Genomic DNA, 19,035 nt, shown 5'->3' on the forward strand with positions numbered 1-19,035 from the left:
ACCCGGGACCTCTCGCACCCTAAGCGAGAATCATACCCCTAGACCAACGAGCCACGTGCGAATGTGATCTTCAGCCATGCCTTTCAGACTTAATGTATATGCCACGTTGCACAGACTCTGCTGCTGACCCTGAAACTTCAAAGCACCGTTATATATATATATTTATATTTATCTTCTGGTGACTTGGCGCCATCTACAGGCCTTTAAGTGCACTGCAGCAGGATTCACTTCCACCAAAAACTGCAGCAGTTGTCTGTCTGTTAATTCACACCATCAGTCTGTAATTACATTTAGACCCTCACATACTGTTAAGGGCACATTTTGACACTTGAATGCAATAAAAAAAAAGCACTCTGACATTCCTCAAGTGTAACATTTCGACTTTTCCTGAAGTGGAAATGGAAATATTCAACATAATTTATTGAAAAACTATTTATTTATCGTTTGGGGTCAGTATTGAGTGATGGTTTTAATGGTTATATAATGAAACCCACCATTCAATAAGGAGTTGCATCCTTCACTTTCAGTTAATTAATGGTTATCTCATTGTTTTAGATAACATGATTATTATACAGTCAGTGTGATTGCGAATATATTTTCCACTCATAGACTTTTAGTGTCAAACCTAAAGAAAAAACTATTTCTGCACTCTGAATCATTAATAAAAAAGATCAATCACTGATTTATTGATGACTTAATTAGATATAAATGGATGTAAAACACATTTGTGGTTTAAAATTTGCCATAGGAACTAATCATGAAGTAATACATGTGCTAAGTCACAATATTAACACTGTGTAAAGCCTAAGTAATAAGCATTACAAGCCTGATGTAGTTTAAGTATTACAGTAAAAGTACTTAAGTATTATGAGCTTTGATGTAGTTTAAGTATTACAGTAAAAGTACTGCAGTATTATGAGTGATGTAGTTAAAGTATTACAGTAAAAATAACCACATACTTACTTTATCAATATAACATGAATCATGTCATTGATGAGCATCATTGATAAGTGATTTAAATCATTTTATTCCATATACATAATTCTGTTTAAAAGTTGCTTAGTTATCTTTTGGGTATTATTGAACTTCTATCTTAAGAGGATTGAAGTTGAATTTCTTCCTATAAAAAGTAACGTGTAGAATTCGTTTTAATAATTAATCTCCATTTATAGACAGGTATACACTATCTTTTTTTAAAAAGGGAGGGCTCGTCCGGGATTTGAACCCGGGACCTCTCGCACCCTAAGCGAGAATCATACCCCTAGACCAACGAGCCACACTAACAGTTCCTTAAACAGCTGTTTCTGAATTTACAATATGCCACGTTGGCTGCTCCTCTGATGTTCCCCAACTTTCAGACGTCTTAAAAGTTCTCTTGTGGTGTTTGAGTGACATCTGATGGACATTTAAGGTACTGCAACTTAAAAAAAATAAATAAATCAGTTTTCCATTTCAGTTTCATCCTATTTTAATTTATGATACCAAACATAAAATAGTATGAACTTCATTATCTTAGTAATGAAAGTACATATATATGTAGTCAAAGCACCTTTTTTGGGCCTTGCTGCATTGTATTTAACATTTAATCTGTATTTAAAAAATATTTGTACCTGCTTCTAATTACAAGCCAAGTCTATGAGCTTTTAAAATAAATAATATGATATAGTATAAAGATGATATAATGTGGTTTCAATCAGGAGGTCCATGTTAGTCTAGATTGTTGTCCACTCATGACTTCTCTCTTCAGAAAACAACATTTTATTGCATTTTTTTCAATTTCACACCATCAAAAGAAAAAAAAAAGAAAAACTGTCACTGGCTCATAAAAATACAACATTCTTTATACATTTCCACATAATGTCCACATGTACAGTATGACATTATCCCTCATTTTTGTATTTTTTTATTGATATATATATTTATATATTTTTATATATTTATCTCCCGTTTCTTTTTCACATAAACGTAACGATAAGAAAAGGCAACATGCAGGTGATAGCAGCACATTTAAAAACACAGATAGAGAACATTCAACACAACATGTTGAGACACACAAAGTCTTTTTTTTTGTTTAGCTTTGCACCTCCCAAAAAAAGAACAAAACAAAAAAAAAGATGAATATTTTTAGAGGTAGTGCTCAGTTTTAACCACAGAACAAAAAAACGTGATGAACTTAAACTGAGCCACAGACAGCAGTGTGTTTCTCTACATTTACTGAAAAAAGGTGAATTAAAACTAAATCTATATTGAAGATTTTTAATGTTTAAATTTTGTTTCTGCAGCACTTTATTGTACAAAAGAAAGAAGGCATCATATCTCACTTTGGTTTTGGGGGGCTTCTTTTTTTTTACCATGTGCATAAACTCCAGGTCTCGAGGAGAAAAACACTTAATTACTGAATCAGCTTTAATAAGGAGGAGAAAAATAAAGACATTTATAATTATGCCTTTAATGTTTCCGCTGTAGAATAAAGTGCTTCTTCTTCTTCTTCTTCTTCTGGGTGTTGATATGATGCCAAATAAGCATGATGGTGGGGGGGGGGGGGGGGTTTAAAAAGAAAAAACTACTTAATGTAAACATGGCTTTTCTGTGCAAGAACCTGTACATACATCCATAAATTCAAATACTGCCCCCCAAAAAAACACTGAATTTAAAGTGCGTTTTTTTCCTCCTCTGCCCTACACGTCCATTTTTTAATCTCTAAATAAAATACTGTGCAGGTGGTCTTCATACTGCTGCTGTCACCTAGCAACACATTTTAATTATTATTTATTTTTCACAAGGAATTGCATTTTTTTTTTTAAAGGTCCTTTTTTTGCATCAAGTTGCTTCTATAATCTCGAACCTCTTAAAACTCAAATAGCAAAACTTTACGAGTTAAACTATTTGAGTGTTTGAGGTGCTGAGAGAGCTTCAGAGATAACATCGGCTTCATGGTGTACAAATATTACCACATCATAAATAATCCTATGAATAACAATGCTAACAATAATGTGCAAATTATATATTTTTTAAAAGGTGGAGTGAGAGTTCGTGGGGTTATTTTATTTCTCACTTTTGGTTATTCTTTTCTTTTCTTTTTTTCCATAAATGACTTGAAGAGAACTTTTAGAAATGATTTGAACAGACAAAAAACAAAAATAAAAAAAATAACACCAGAAACGGACTCGGCTGCTGCTGCACAGACTTTTAAAACAGTTCATTCAGGAGATGTAAAATGTCTTTTAAAAAGGCTTTTTAGAGGGTGGAGGTGGAGAGGAGAGGGGGGGGGGGTTGATAGAAGGGGTGCAGAGTAGTGGAGGTGACCCAACTGAGATCCAGAGTGAATGGAGGGGAGAGATGATGGTGTCCAGTCCAAACGACGAGTCTGAAAGGCTGGAGGTGGGAGGGAGGGAGGGAGGGAGGGGCTAACAAGAGGAGGAGAGTAGTGGATTTTGGTGGGTGGTGGTGGGAGGAGGGGTAAACTCCTGGAGGTGGAGTTATAGAACCTTCTGGAGAATGGCATTGGGCACTTCCAGAGTCTCGTCCTTCACCAGGACGATATCATAAGAGTCCAGGTATTTGTCCAGTCGCTCCTCCACCTGTGAGGTCAGACCACAGACAGAAACTCATAAATCTCACAGCAGCACTGAATGACACATAGATGATAAATGATGAATGATGAATAAAAACTTTAGGTGCAATTTCTGCCTTTTTTTAAACTCCGAACTCTGTTTTCCAAACCTACAGATGTTTAACTCTCCCATACTCTTCATATTCTGACTCATAATTAGTCTTTACACCAACTCACATTCATAAAAGCCCCATCAGTCATTCATAAATGTTTGATTAATCCTAAATGAAGAGTGTATTATATTTATGTACAATCACTATTTAATGGTCTAGGAGAACATTTTATAGAATATGAAGAATACAGCAACATGTTTGAATGCTGATTTTTTGAATTTTGTAATAAAACAAGTCAAATTTGGACAGCAGCTGCACAAAAATGTCCATTTCTGTACATTCAGTATCACATTAGGAAAAGTCCACCTAGCAGAAATGTGTATTGGGTGTTTTTAAAGCTCTCAAACATGACGCTGAGCAGTATATGTGAGAGTTAAGGACTTTCCCCGCATCTTTTCGTACCTTGTCGTTAAGGAAGCCGATCTTGAGGATGTTCTCCACGTTGGGAACGCCGTCGGCCATGCTGAGGTCCCCGAGCGAGTCGCCCATCAGGATGATGTTGCAGTACTCCCTCAGCTGTTTGAAATACTCCGTGTTCCTCAGGGCGCCGTCGTGCTTGTTGTAGACGTGGATCAGCTCGCCTTTGAAACCCTTCAGGACTCCCTGTGAGACGGCCGGGAGTAAGACATTAAAATCCTTTAAAAGTATAAAATGAGGTTCAACAAAATGTTTAACCTTTGTGTCGTCCTCCTGGGTCAAATTGACTGTTCCTTCTTTCCTCCCTTCCTTCCTCCCGTCTGTCCTCCCTCCCTCCTTCTCTCTTTCTTTCCTTCCTCTCTTTCCTCCCTTCCTTCTTTCCTTCCCCTTTTCTTCCTTCCGTCTGTCCTTCCTTCCTCCCTCTCTCCTTCATTCCTTCCCTCCTTCCTTTCCTCCCTCCTTCTCTTTCTTCCCCCCCCTTCCTTCTTTCCTCCCTCCCTCCTTCCTTCTTTCCTCCGTCCTTCCTCCCTTTCCTTTCCTCCCTCCTCATTCCTTCTTTCCTCCCTCCCTCCTACCTTCCTTCTTTCCTCCGCCCTTCCTCCCTTCCTTCTTTCCTTTCCTTTCCTCCCTTCCTTCCTCCCTTCTTCCTTTCCTGACTCGAGGTCACCAAAATGTTTAAGTAGTTTAACACAGAGCTGCTTGACTGGATGAGAAATTGTGAAAAACGTAAATGTGAAGAGACGCACGTTGTCGTCGAAGTCCATGAAGTTGGAGACGACTTTGACGTTGGGGTGGTAGACTCCGGCCTGGCGGATGATCTCCTCCAGGACATCGCCTAGACCGGCCGAGAAGATGAAGACGGGGACGCTGTGCTGGTGCAGGCGGTCAAAGAACTGCTCAAAGCCTTCCCTGAAACGCAGCGGTGATCGTACAGTAATAACGTCAGTTATCGGTTCTATACGTATGAATGATGCTACATGCTACATGCTACATGCTACAGTGTGCTGTACTGTTAAAAGTTCATTATATCAGAGGAACAGATACCTGAGTGCAGCGTCAGACTCTTTCACCACATCTGGCAGTTTGTCTTTCTCTAGCCGCTGTTCCACGAGTAGCGTGTGAGATTTGAAATACCTGCAAACACACACACACACGCATTTAAATGTGAGCCGAAACACAAACCTGACATTAGCTGTGTGTGTGTGTGTGTGTGTGTGTGTGTGTGTGTGTGTGTGTGTGTGTGTGTGTGTGTGTGTGTGTGTGTGTGTGTGCCTTACCACTCCACCATGAATGGGTATTTCTCCTCCATGGTGAGATTAGGGTCGATCTCGATGGGATAATATTTATTCTTCAGCTCCAGCAGCTTCTGCCTGCATTCCTCCGTCACCAGCTTGCAGTCATCGATGATATCTGCACAGAGAAGAAGAAGAATATCAGTATTATAAGTTAAGTTTCAAACACACTACAGTCTATAGTTCCTGACACCGGTGAGTAGAAGTCTCGTGTGTGTTTCTCTGGTTGTACTTACTGTGACACGTCGGGGAGCGTTTGCCGTTGATGGCAAACTTGCTTAACGTCATGTCGAAGTCGGTGATGATCTGCATTGAAGTCGGACAGGTGTGAGAGACGGAAACTTTAAATACCGAAACATACAGTAGAAGAAGCAGAGTAACTCACAGAGAACCTAAAAGACCGAGTGGCCTAAAGCACTAAACACACATCAACACAACCATCCAATGTTTAAAAGAGTACATACATGAGAGAGGCAAAATATTAGGAACACCATTCAATATAATGCACCCTAGTACGCCACCACCTCTTAGTACGACCTCAGCAATAAACATAAAGTAGAATTATCACATTTTTTACAATGTTACCAAAAACTGAAAATGTCTAAACTTCATAAATGTAGACTCTAAAGCAGAGCTGTTGTATTAGATTGAATTAGATTGCACAGGTGTTCCTAATAAAGAGACCAGTGAGTGTATATCACAACTTACTTACTTTTACATAACTGTTATATGTTTATGTTTGCTTATATTTTCTAGCTTTTGTTGTCTCAGTTTTAGCTGTATGTTGTCTTTATATTCTGAGTCCTCTTAAACATATTTTGCCACCGGGCGGCGCTGTTCAGGACTTGGTGTATTTACCTGAAGTTTGGAGGCCCCTCCCTTGATGAGACCACAGATGATCTGCTCCACCCTCTCGGGGTCCCTCATATGGACCGTCGACTTCTCAAATTGAGGCATCTGGAGGGAGAGAGAGAGAGAGAGATAGAGAGAGAGAGAGAGAGAGAGAGAGAGTGAGGTTCATATTTTAGATAACACAGACGAGGAAAATACTGAAACTATGAAGATGCTTCATCATCATGAGCTTGGAGAAAAGTCCTGATAGCCTTCAGGTGTCACTGCAGCGGTGTTTTCCTGCAGGTTATCTACGCTGAGAGCTCTGGTATGAAGAGGAGGCTGACAACGACGAGGAAGAGTGGGAGGAGGAGAGGATGAAGAGCAGAAGGAGTTGTGTGTGTGTGTGTGTGTGTGTGTGTGTGTGTGTGAGTGTGTGTGTGTGTGTGTGTGTGTGTGTGTGTGTGTGTGTGTGTGTGTGTGTGTGTGTGTGTGTGTGTGTGTGTGTGTGTGTGTATCAGGCATGAAGACATGTTCCTTCTTGATTATAAACTCCACACCTCTCCTGTCACATAAATCATAACTAACTCATGAATTCAAATGTTTTTTTCAACATTCCCTTCAGAGTAATTGAACACAGTGTTCCCTGGATCAGACACACACTCCTGTGGCGGGGGTGTGTGAGGAGGGGGGTATGAGGGGGGGGGGGGGGTTACTTCAGGGTTACGAAGCAGCTAATGTTTGGAATCTGTCGGTGTTGTATAACGAGCTTAACAAACACACAAACAGCCGTCGCCGTGCAGAGAGGAAACTTCAGCCCGTCGTCATTCATTCATATCTGAGCGTCGGTAAAAACTAAAGAAACCATAATATATTAACCAAAATGATTAATTAATTAGAAAAGTAGTTGGCCAATACTTTAATAGTTGGTAATTAACGAATGGATTTATCATTGCAGCTCTGCAGACATCTATCTATCAACCCGTAGCGTGTATAAATCAGTGTATTCTGCTATGGACGTATAAAACGCTTTAACGCTCTTTATGATGATAATAATCTTGACAGCTGACAGATGAGAGGAGTGGACACACTGCGCATACAGTAGGTGTTGACTGTGCTGATGAAAAGCCAACAACTGAAAAACTAAAGTACACAAATACACACAGGGACACACACACTCTGCAAACACCCCCCCCCCCCCCCCCTCAGGGCTTACATAATCAGCTTCAGGCTCCTTAGCACCTCATGAATCACTCTGATCCCCACAGAAACACAACACCCAGAACAGAAACTAAATATAAAACTTGAATCCTTTATTTTGTTTCTGTCGGCTCTTTAGTCACACACACACACACACACACACACACACACACACACACACACACACACACACACACACACACACACACACACACACACACACACACACACACACACACACACACACACACACACACGGACCGCACATTCATTTTTTAAATGACAGGGTATTCGGAGTCTCTGCATTCCTTTCCTTAGGGTCACATCTGTATAAAAACAAGTCGGGGTGGCGGCAGCAGCAGTCTTAAAGAGGGCGTGTTCCTCCTGATGTCAAAGAAATTCAAACTCGCCGTTCAAAACAGCAAAAAAAAAAAGAAGAAACACCCTTCTCAGAAATTAAACACGATACGAGACTCTGACGATGCAGAGTGGGAACCTGCCAGATGTTCTTCATCACGGTCCTGCTCCTTGTTTAGTTTTTTAACACAATTTGCAGCATTAAAAGACCCGAGAGTGAGTTCTGATGCTACCGTCTAACCTCAGACAAGACAATGTATGCTACAAATGCTGAGGGGTCAAAGGTCAAAGCATCCCAAAAACAGCAGAAGTGGTAGATGTTTGTTCTTCTACAGTCTAATCAGTCTAGTTTGAAGTAAAATAAAATAAAAAGGCTACAGCATGATGAAGCATAACCAGTTAGTTATACACACACACACACTTACCTCGAGGGTTTGTTGTCTCAGCTAAAAAACAAGAGTGAAGAAAAGATTGTGTGGCTGGCGAGGGCTTATATATCTACAGCAGCAGGAGGGGGCGTCGCCCAAAAATAGGAGCAACAACATAACCCCTCCCCCCCCCACACACACACACACACACATACACACACACACAAACAGTTTCAATATAAATAGGCGTGGAATGGGGCCAGTAGAAGAAAAATGACATATACCCTTGTTCCAGTAATGTGACCTTTGACCTCTTGAAAAAGGAACCTTTAAAAATCAATTAGGGTAGGCTTCAGTATTACTACTGCTGAGCACACACATTTCAAACACACACACACAAACACACAAACACGCCAGTAAATAGCTTGACGCTGCATGACAGGTCACGAGGGTCAAGGTTCGGTGTGAGTGTCAGGCTGTTTGGTCAATGGTCAGTAACATATGACACTCACACGCGGACGTGCCTCACATTCATGCACACATGCACACACACACATAAATACACACAAAGATACACAGTGTCTTATCTCTTCATTCTCTCACACAGAAACTGGTTGAGTCTGAACATGTTCATCATTTAGATTTAATTACATGTACTTCTCTCTCTCTCTCACACACACACACACACACACAAACACACACACACACACACACACAGACACACACACAAACACAAACACAAACACACACACACACACACACACAGTTCATTAGGTGTAACCCTCTTGAGTGGCCTCGGGGCCCAAAGTTGTCCTCTCCAAAAAAAAAAAAAAAAAAAAAAAAAAAACCCTCTTTTCTTGTGTCAGCTAATCCAGAGTCCTCCATTATTGTATTTGTGTGATCAATATCACGTCAAACCGATGGAATAAATCACCAGAAAAAACGTGAAGCCTGTGATGGATTTGGGAATTTGTGCAAACACACACTCCAAGTTAACGACAAGCGAAGAAGAGCTTATTGCTGGATAATTAACTGAAAAGTAAAAGCACCAGTTTGGACTTTATCGATACTTAAACTGTTATTTAAAACTGCTTTTAACCCTTTACATACTGTTCATGTCCTGACTCATACTTAGTCTCTCCACTAATTCACATTCATAAATTCACCATCTGTCATTTAGAAATGTTTGTTAAATAAAAGACATTCACAATCACTATTTTATGGTCCAGGTGAATGTTTTTTAAATAAACACAGGTCAAATTTGCACTTTCCCATTCATAAAAATGTGTATTTTATTTCCATTTTTGTACACTGTGGGTCACATTAGGTAAAAGACCAGCTAAAATAAAAGTGTATAGGGTGTTTTTACAAACTCTCAAATGCAAAAATGGGTCAAATGTAACCCTTAACAGTATGTAAGGCATCAGAATCAAAATATACTTAAAGTACCAAATGTAAAGTTATTTTTATGTAGAATTGACCCAGTTGACAATAATGTAAGTACTAATAAATTATTGTGTAAACAAATTGGTAAAAAGTTTACACTGCTGGGTAAATTATAATTTATTAGTTGATTAAATTTTGTATTAATGACCTAAATCTGCAAAGTTATTAGTAACTAAAGCTGTCAAACAAATGTAGTTGAGAGAAAAGTACAATATAAGTCTTCACAATGTAGTGGAGTGGAATCAATCAATCAATCAATTATTGTTTATATAGACCCTAAAGAGTATCAAACGGTTAAGTCCAGTGCATTATCAATACCTAATAGTCTATTCAATTAGTTGCCAACTTTTAAAAATAATCACCAACTAATTGAATAAATCGATTAATCGTTAAATTGTCTGGTTTCATCGTCTCACATGTGAATATATTCAGGTTTATACATTCTGGCACCTCAAATTTAAGATCATTTCCATCATTTAAAAAGAGAGAAGTGGTGGAAATCAGACGCACCAGCGTCGAAAAAGATGTTTAAAAGGTTGAATTCTGCGTTTAAACTCTAGCTCAACACTGGGAATGTATCCTCAGGCTCAACTGCTGCTGACTAAGACTTCTCCTCTTCTTGCTCCTCATTGCTCTGCTGATCTGTCCTGGCGTGACGTTGCTGGTCCGACTGGTGTGAGACGGGAACATGAGGCCAACTATCTTTTCCCTAAGCTGATCTCATAACAGCTCACATACCGAGACTCCCCCAAAACTAGGTCGACGCTCTCCGGTTCCACCTCACCACAATTACAGCACGTCCCTGCTGCACACAGAAGACCTGGGACCGCCAATCATTGCACCGGATTCACAAGAAGAGCGGGGAGTGTTTTCATTTAGTCCTGAGGCGTTCTCTCACTATCTTCACTTTGGATGTTTTGGATTTGACCGTGTTTGCAACAGCAGATTTATCTTTTTCTTTCTTTCTTTTTTCATCTCATTTAATTTCATTTTAATGTGAGTTTCGGCGACGATGTACATTTTTGTGTCCATGTGGTTTAGTCAAATTTAAAGGGTTAAAATGTGAAAATAAACGTATGAATAACTTGCACACATCCTTTTTTTGTGGACTCAGCATCAAATTTCTGCTTTTAATCCATTTAGAGAGAATATATTAGAGGATTATGGCAAAAATGTCTAAGTGGTGTTACCATAAAAACTTTGTACCAAATAATTCAACTTGCTTAAAAACAGTAAATTCTCAATAAAACACCATATCAACTAGTTTGGCATGATCTTACATTATAACTTTTTATATTAAATAAAGGTAATGGAATATAATTGTTCTAAATATTACATTTCATCTGGTAACCATGGAGATCAGGATACTTAAAGTCCACTTAAATACACTTGTAGGTGGATAAAATATTTAAATGTTATCATTATTTTGTGGTTACACCATTTGACATTTTCAGGAGCATTCAGTCTTACTTTTGGTTGTTTGTTTGTTTTTTAAAAGGTGCAAATGTCATTTCAAACGACATAAAACCAACAAAAATACTAAATGTACATTTTAACAAACCTGATGCTGCTTTTAAAACTATTTTTAAAGATATTTTTGATTTGCTCATCTTGCCGACCCTTATTTGTCACTGACCCATATGTGGTTAATGTCAACACGATCAAATCAGAATAAAGTCGATAGTTTCCTCAAATTTGTGGCAAAGAAACGTGACGGTATGCAGTGTTTGTGTTTGTTGAGGCGGTGGCCGTCTGTGTGGACGTGATTCCAAAGGTTTTTGTTGCAGGCTGCAGATGCACTTTGAGTTGTTCATATCTCTTAAAGCCATTAGTGGAGAAAATGCATCTGAGCAGATAAACTGTGTGAAGGAACCTCAGTGAGGAGAAGTTTCAGATTTGTTTCTGTTTGCCTGAACGTAACATTTCAAAGCTTCAGTCAGTTACAGCAGCTTTAAATGAGTCTGATAGTCAGCATTTGATCTGCTGATATTGGCCTGTCACAGATATATCGGTATCAGTGTAAAAACACCCCAAATTTCTTTTACCCTGAAATTTGATGACTTTTCCTAAAGTGGCCCAAAATGCACAAAAATGAAAATATTTTAAAATGTTAAACTTTTATAAACGTGCCACAAATTTCATCCACAAAGGCTGTTCTGGGTCAAATGTGAGCGTATCTATTGACGTGTTTTTTAGTGAAATGAATAGTTAATAGTTTTAATAAGATAGTAGTTATGAGGATTTCTTTATGATGTAGCAGTGAAGACTGATGGCTCTAATGGTTATACAATAAACCCCACAGCTCCATAAAGTTCTGCTCATTTTACCTTTACATATAGAATAACATTTACATCATTATTGCTATGTTATATTTTCATGTCTTAGGTAAAATAGGACATGATCTTGTGTGATAGGAGATGTTTAGTGGTGTAAAAGCTAAAAAATACACTCTCTCTGCTCTCTGTAACATGAATCAAGGTTTAATCACATTTATTGATCAGTCAGATCGACTTTTGATGCTTCCTAAACACATCTGTGGTTCAACAATTCGTATAGACACTTTTTATGAGGGGATTCTTAGACCCAGAACATACTGTGAGGGTGTCGAATATGAACAGCATGTGAGGGTTGAGGTCCCGTCTGGCATTCCTCTGAAATCCCACCTGAGCTACACGAGTCCTTGATGACCTTTGACTCCAGCCATGGAGGAGTGTTTAACCCCCCCCACTCCCTAATTCATGTACTGATAAAACCTTAAAATGTTTAAATGTAGAAAGATTTCAACATCTTCTTCTTTTAAAAACTTTGTCTGTAAAACTTTGCCCTTTATCGGTTTCGGAGGACCACACCTACAGCGGGAGCTGCTGCTTTGGTCGTCATGGTTACGGCCATCTGCCGCTACTGATAAGTCGGCGCGGCCGCTGGAAAAGGTCCGGACACGCTAGGGAAAAACTTTTATTATCTTTGCAGCTCCCTCCACACGGACATTAAAAAAAAAAAACATGCCTTCTGATTGGCTACTTGGTAATTAAGGGTCATTTATAGTCATTCCAGCATGTTCATGATGGAAATAACTAAATAAGTGAATGAATAAATAAAGTGAGCAGCACAGTGTGCATTACAGCGTGTCCTGACTCTGAGGGATAGATGATAGATAGTTACGCATCGTGCACCATGATACTGATGATATGATGATTGAGTGAACTCATGAGCGCCTGTTATACTGAATGATCGGCTTATCTCAGCTGTTTTAAAAACGGAAAACAGTTAAATAACTTCCTCTGTGAGTAATCAGGGACACAACACAGCACTCAGCTGTCATCCTCTCCTCTTACTCCTTTTTTTTCTCCTCCTTTTAAAGTTAATAAAAAGTAAGACATCCCATTATTCTTGTAAATAATGTAACAATTATTTTATTATATATTTTTCCACTATTGTTGTTCTTTCATACTTATTCTTTATTGTTTTTCGTATTGCTGCTCTTCTATTTTACTGTCCACTTTGCTGCTGTAATAATGCAAACTTAAATTAAGGATTATCTTATCTTGTCAAAAACGTTATCTGCACTGTGTCTGTACGTCCCATTATTATTAATTTCACTGTCGTTGTAACATTATGTGAAAGCGGTCTGACATTTAGTGTGAGTAAAAGCAGAAACCTTCCTCTTTCAGCACCAGTGAGTGGTGTTAACAGTGAAGTCAGACATCAGTAGCTCTGCTCAGTGACTCTTCAGCTGCTGATTAACACTTTGACTTTTCTTTTATTAAAAACACGAGAAATTAAGGTTGTTAATCTACCCGCCTTACGTGACTGCGTGACTTTTGTAGTCATGTCTACGGTATTAACCACGGGGTCAGGGGTCAGGGGTTAGGAGACGATCATAGTTGGTTGGAAATGTGAAACAAGCAGCATTATCCATTCCACTAACCCTCCACCTCCTCTGAATGAGGAAAACTGTCAACTTATATCTGGGTCAGAGACAAATAATGATCGAAAAGACGACCAATTCATTAAAAACTAGTTTTAAAAGCAAATGTAAATTTAGTTTTTTTGTTGGTTTTATGTCATATGAAATGATATTTGCACCATTTTTTTACCAAAGTAAGACTGAATGCTCCTGAAAATGTCAAAAGAATGATAAATATTAAATATTTTATCCACCTCCAGTGTGTATTTAAGTGGACTTATACTAATAATTATTTTATTTTAAAAACATAAAATGAAAAGAAATATTTTTGGAGTATGTCTACATTTAAATTTTAAAGCATTTTGTCAATATTGAGCAGGACACATCCTAAAAACAACAAAAACAACCAACAATCTCCCTGCGGCTGTCAGACTGAACAATCAGCACCGCTCCCAGTAAAGAACCTGTTAATGAACTCACACTAGACTCTTTAAAATATCCTCTCCCCTTGTTTTATCTTTCCTGGGAGCACATTATAGTGAAGTCTGTGAATCGTTGCGTACACACATCTGTTTCTTATCACGACCTTCGCAGACGACAGATTGTAGTTCTGTAGAGCTGATAGTCAGCGTTTGGGTCTTATCGCTGTCACTTTACACAAATATACACCCAGTTCTGATTACTGTAATACAGGAAGTGATTATATCTTATGTTAAATGTTAAAATAAAAACCCTGATTTGCTCTGAAGATGTGTACAGTGCCCCCCCCCTTCTCCCCTCCTCCCCTCTGAAGCTCTACAGACAGAAACGTTGCTCTTTTCTGCCCTCTAGTGGTGAATCAGCTGAAACACAGTCTCAGACAAAACAGACTCCTCACTTAGAAACACAATAACACCACTAAAAAAAACAACTCTAAACAAACTACAAGACAAAATATAAAGCCAAATAAATCACCAGAGTGAGCTTATAGAGAACATGAAGAAACAAATCACCTGCTGTAGAGTTCTTGAACAGTTTAACTTGAATCTAGAGAGGGAAACTTTAATACATTTGAGCTTTTTTCTAATAAAAATACAACATTTCTGAGCGTTATAGAGCTAAACTGCACCATGTGATGGATTTCATTCAGTACCCATCCTGTAAATAGACGCATTAAACTGCACAAAATACCACCAACTCCTCACAAATCTCACTGCGGAGGGAGGAACGGTCACCGAGGATGAAAGCCTGTCTGAGTTGAAGTAATGTAGGTTTTTTTAAGGCTCCCGTGGGTTTAAAGCGGATGTGTGTTCGTCTTCAAGGCGACATAAAAAAACAGAAGATCACAAGTTTCCTGCGCTGAGGGTCGAGACAGGAAATTAAGTTTCTGTCCGGCAGTTTCAGCGGCTACTAAAACCCCCCAAAAAACCCACCATCACCTGGTTTCACTCTTTCACCAGATGATGCTGCCCCGCAGCTTTGCTTTTTATGTGGCACTTTGGGAACATCCGTGGAGGTTTGTGGCTAAAAAGTGTTTACGCCGTTTCTGTTTCTCCGTTCGATGAGTTAAACACGAGCGATAAGTGGCGGCAGAGTTGCAACAATTTGACGATTAATCGATTAATTAAACTAATCAACAACTGTTTCAGGGTGTCTGCACATTATTTTAAGTACACATTTAATGACTTTTAATGTCTCTTTAAAGGAAAAACGCCTTAACTCCTACAAGTCCACACATTTTAAGACTTTTTAAGGATTCACCCTGCTGTTTTTATAATAGATAAATCATTTTGAGTCTTTTTTTAAAAAAGGAAAAAAAAAGTCTCTGGTTACAGTGAATACTTTCTGTTCCTTCAGTCCTTGATGACAGGAAACTGAATATCTTTAATCTGTGGACCAAAACAGCTTCATCGACCCATTTCACCTTTTTTCTGACCAACAATTAATCAAGAAAATTCAAGTCGGATTAATCAATCATTTAAATAATTGTTAGTTTCAGTCCTACTAAACTAAACTGAGCAGACTCACTGAATAAAACTAACTGTATTCATTAATTTATCTGAGGGAGAGCTCTGGATGTCTGAGCGTGCCTTTCCTCGGGTTAGTTTGATGAATTTCACAAACCGGCAGTCAAATCTTTCACTTCCTAAATCAAGAATTATGCAAACAAGCAGATGTGAGGTGGTTAACGGTCAACAAACTGCGCCGCTCTAAAAACATTCAGACTGTTGCGAGACGACGACGACTGAACGTTATGAAGCGGAGGAGTTTTATCTAGCAGGAAAATGAACAAGAGATAAAAAAAACCAGGAATGTTTTACCTGCAGACGCTTTGGGAGCTGATCAACCATTTCTACTGCAGAGAAGATGAAAAAGTGAAACGTGACGGCTCAGTTTGTGAGACCGGGGGGGGGGGGGGGGGGGGGGGCTAACTTTTTGAATGTTGAATGAGCTTGTGTGAGTGGGCAGTTCATAGAAAGGTGGAGCCGAGCAACTGAAAACATGAATCACACAGATACGGCCGCAATATAAAGCAACACCTACTGTTCAAAGTCTAAAAAAATCTGCTTTGAAGTCTGAAATAAAACTACAACTTATAATGGCATGTTAACCATTATAACACGTGTACTCTTCCTCTTTACTGAACTATGTGGTCAATAGGTAGATAAACTAGGAGGTAAAAAGCTAAGTTGCTTATTTGTTTTCCTGCCTTAATACCAACACACACACAAAACAAACCTTTCTGAATATAGAAAGATGGTTATTAATATGCAGATTTTATGTAAATAGTTGCTGGGGGACGGAGGGGAATCGAGGCTGTAAGGAAAGATGGTTTTCAGGGTTTCTGCAGGTTTGAACTAGTTACATTTAAGACTTTTTAAGCCCATTATAATTTAAATAAAAGACCTACACGAAGTATGAAAAAGTAAGGAAAATCGCAGTAGCAAAATATGTGATGTGATATTGAGTGTGACACCAGTGCTTTCACACCAAGTGTGTCTAATTGATAATAATTGATGGTTTGGCATCGGTTTTAACCAACCACTGAACCCTGATTGTTGAAGCCAACGCTACCTGGATCCTTCAGAGAGAACTACAACACACAGATCTAACTGTGAATCCCACCAAGGCAGTTAATGAACGTACATGTTTACGACTTAACTAAATGTAATCTAAGACCAAGTATGCAACGTATGGACATATTTAAGACTTTTTAAGGCCTAAAATTGAGATGATCAAATTTTAGACTTGTTAAAACCCAGCAGAAACCCTTGTTTTAGACAAATCTAAACAACTCTTAGTGAAGAAGATGTCACAGATGTTTTTTTAAGTATAAAATGGTCCATAATACCAGATCTTTATAAACATAAAAACACCAAAGCCTAAAAATAACTACTTCTGTGACCTTCAGGTGCCTCACATTTAACAGCAAAGACACATGCTGTATTTCTGCCTCTGACACATTTTAAACTCCTTGTTTTTCATTTATATTCTGCAGTTTGTGTTGAATATTTACACTTGAACAGGGGGGGGAGGTGTGGGAGTCCAGCCTGGTTCCTGTCGGACAGGTTAGAGAGCCGGACTGAGTTGGGGGGGGGGGCTGCTGAATCTTGTGTAACCTGCATGCTGCCTGTTAAACAACAGACACACAGAGCTGCCTGCAGGACAGAGGACAGGCTGTAAGGGAGCATCACTGACTGTCAAAAGCTCTCTGCTCTCAGACAGGAAGCTGCTGCTGCTCTTCTCTATTGGGGGGGAGATAAAAGCTAGCTGGTGACCTCTAAAAAAAAAATCAGCTGCTGTTTTTAGGGAACATCCGCGCCTGCGTGAGAAAGCGTGGTGGAGAAGCTGCTGTTGTCAAGTTACCACAGTGAGAGCACAGCGTCAAAAGGGCCGGGGGTGGTTTTCAGAATAAAAAGAGCGCATTGCATCAGCTGCTCAGGCATGAATTGCTTTTAATCGGCTGTGTGCTTGTATTTTAGTATTTGTTTATTTATTTTGATATGATTGACTGTCACTTTATGCTCCTAACTTGTTTATTTGCTATTACAATTACTGCACTAACACTGTTAAGTATCGAAGCCCGTTTTTCTGCCAATGTGTAGAAATAAAAAAGAAGTTCCTGTTAGTCAAGAGACAGTTTCTCATTATAATGACTTAAATAATTGTTTTTTCATCACATGGGCGGATATGGGCTTCCATAGTTGAGACTGTGAGCGGTAATATGAATGTATTAAACTCCTTATTCAGGTTTCAATAATGAACAGCTGCTAGTTCCTTGTAGTGAAGAACTAAATTGTTGCTGATTTCTACATCCTACAGAGTAATATGATGGTGTAATAAACAACATTTTCTCCTGACAACACCTCAATGACACAATACTGTCAGAATGTCACATTTTGAAGGGTCGCTCTCTCTGCATAGTATCTCATTAATTTGAGATACTAAGATTATTTTTTAGATAAATTTCTTATTATTTTGAGTTACTAAGTCATTATTCTGGAGACACTATGTCATTATTTTTGAGTTATTATGTCATTATTTTGAGTTACTGAGAATACTTAGAGATAGTTTTTCATTATTTAGAGATAGTTTCTTATTATTTTTGAGTTAATAAGTCATTATTTTGAGATACAGGTTTCAAAACTGAACAGCTGCTGGTTCCTAGTAGTTAAGAACTAAATCGTTGCTGATTTCTACATCCTACAGAGTAATACTTTGGTGTAATAAACAACATTTTTCTCCTGACAACATCTCAATGACACACAACAACCATCAGAATGTCACATTAGTTTGAAAGCGTCGCGCTCTCAGCTTCCGGTCTCACGCTATCTTCCTGCCGCCATCTTGACGCAGTGGTTTTTTTTTGGGGGCTGTCGTCTTTTCTACTCACCATCTCTATGATCCTGGTTTTCTTGCCCGCTCGCTTCTTCTTGGCGACGATGTACTGAGCCAGAACCACGCCGCCGAACAGCGCGCAGACGCTGGCGCTAGCCGCGGCTCCGACCTTCACCACGGCCGTCCTGTCCATGACGGTCGGTCCGCTGTTCCTCCACCGGCCTGCCCTCCCGCCGTTCGGAGAGGAGGGGGGGGGGGATCCCGTCCTGCCTCCTGTCAACAGCCGCCGTGCAGCCGAAGATCGTCTAATGCAGAGGAAGACCAGTCACTCTGCAGAAAAAAACACATTTCAGAGCCTGTTTACACCGAAAAGTCACCGAAGATCGTCTATGAAAACACACATTGTTATTGCACATTTACAGTAGTAATAATAATAGTAATAAAAATAATAACAACCTTAACCCTTAAACTATGAGGGGTGGAAGTAACAAAAATTAATTGATAAAAATGGAGGTGATGAAAATGCACATGAATTGAAATATAGTGGGGGTAAAAATGGATATGAAATGAAAAATAGAGTGATGAATTATCAAATGATTTGATTGAATTTAAAGTCGATTTGATTAAAACAAGTCGTGATATAATGAAAACAGAGCCATCTTTCATCATTTGC

The 19,035-nt window shown here is 39.0% G+C and overlaps 1 protein-coding gene across 1 annotated transcript; it reads right to left on the bottom strand.

Moving 5' to 3' along the window:
• Positions 1-1,752: 1,752 nt before the first annotated feature.
• On the bottom strand, positions 1,753-18,584 carry nt5c3a (5'-nucleotidase, cytosolic IIIA). Its single transcript, XM_062422920.1, has 8 exons — positions 18,418-18,584; positions 6,294-6,392; positions 5,672-5,741; positions 5,421-5,553; positions 5,188-5,277; positions 4,890-5,052; positions 4,129-4,329; positions 1,753-3,581 (listed from the first exon to the last, which is right to left on the bottom strand). The coding sequence occupies exons 1-8, from the start codon at positions 18,553-18,555 to the stop codon at positions 3,480-3,482; spliced, it is 996 nt and encodes a 331-aa protein (XP_062278904.1). The 5' UTR covers positions 18,556-18,584; the 3' UTR covers positions 1,753-3,479.
• Positions 18,585-19,035: the final 451 nt, after the last annotated feature.

The sequence above is a fragment of the Scomber scombrus genome, chromosome 7 (genome assembly GCF_963691925.1).
Source record: "Scomber scombrus chromosome 7, fScoSco1.1, whole genome shotgun sequence".
Lineage (NCBI taxonomy): Eukaryota > Metazoa > Chordata > Actinopteri > Scombriformes > Scombridae > Scomber > Scomber scombrus.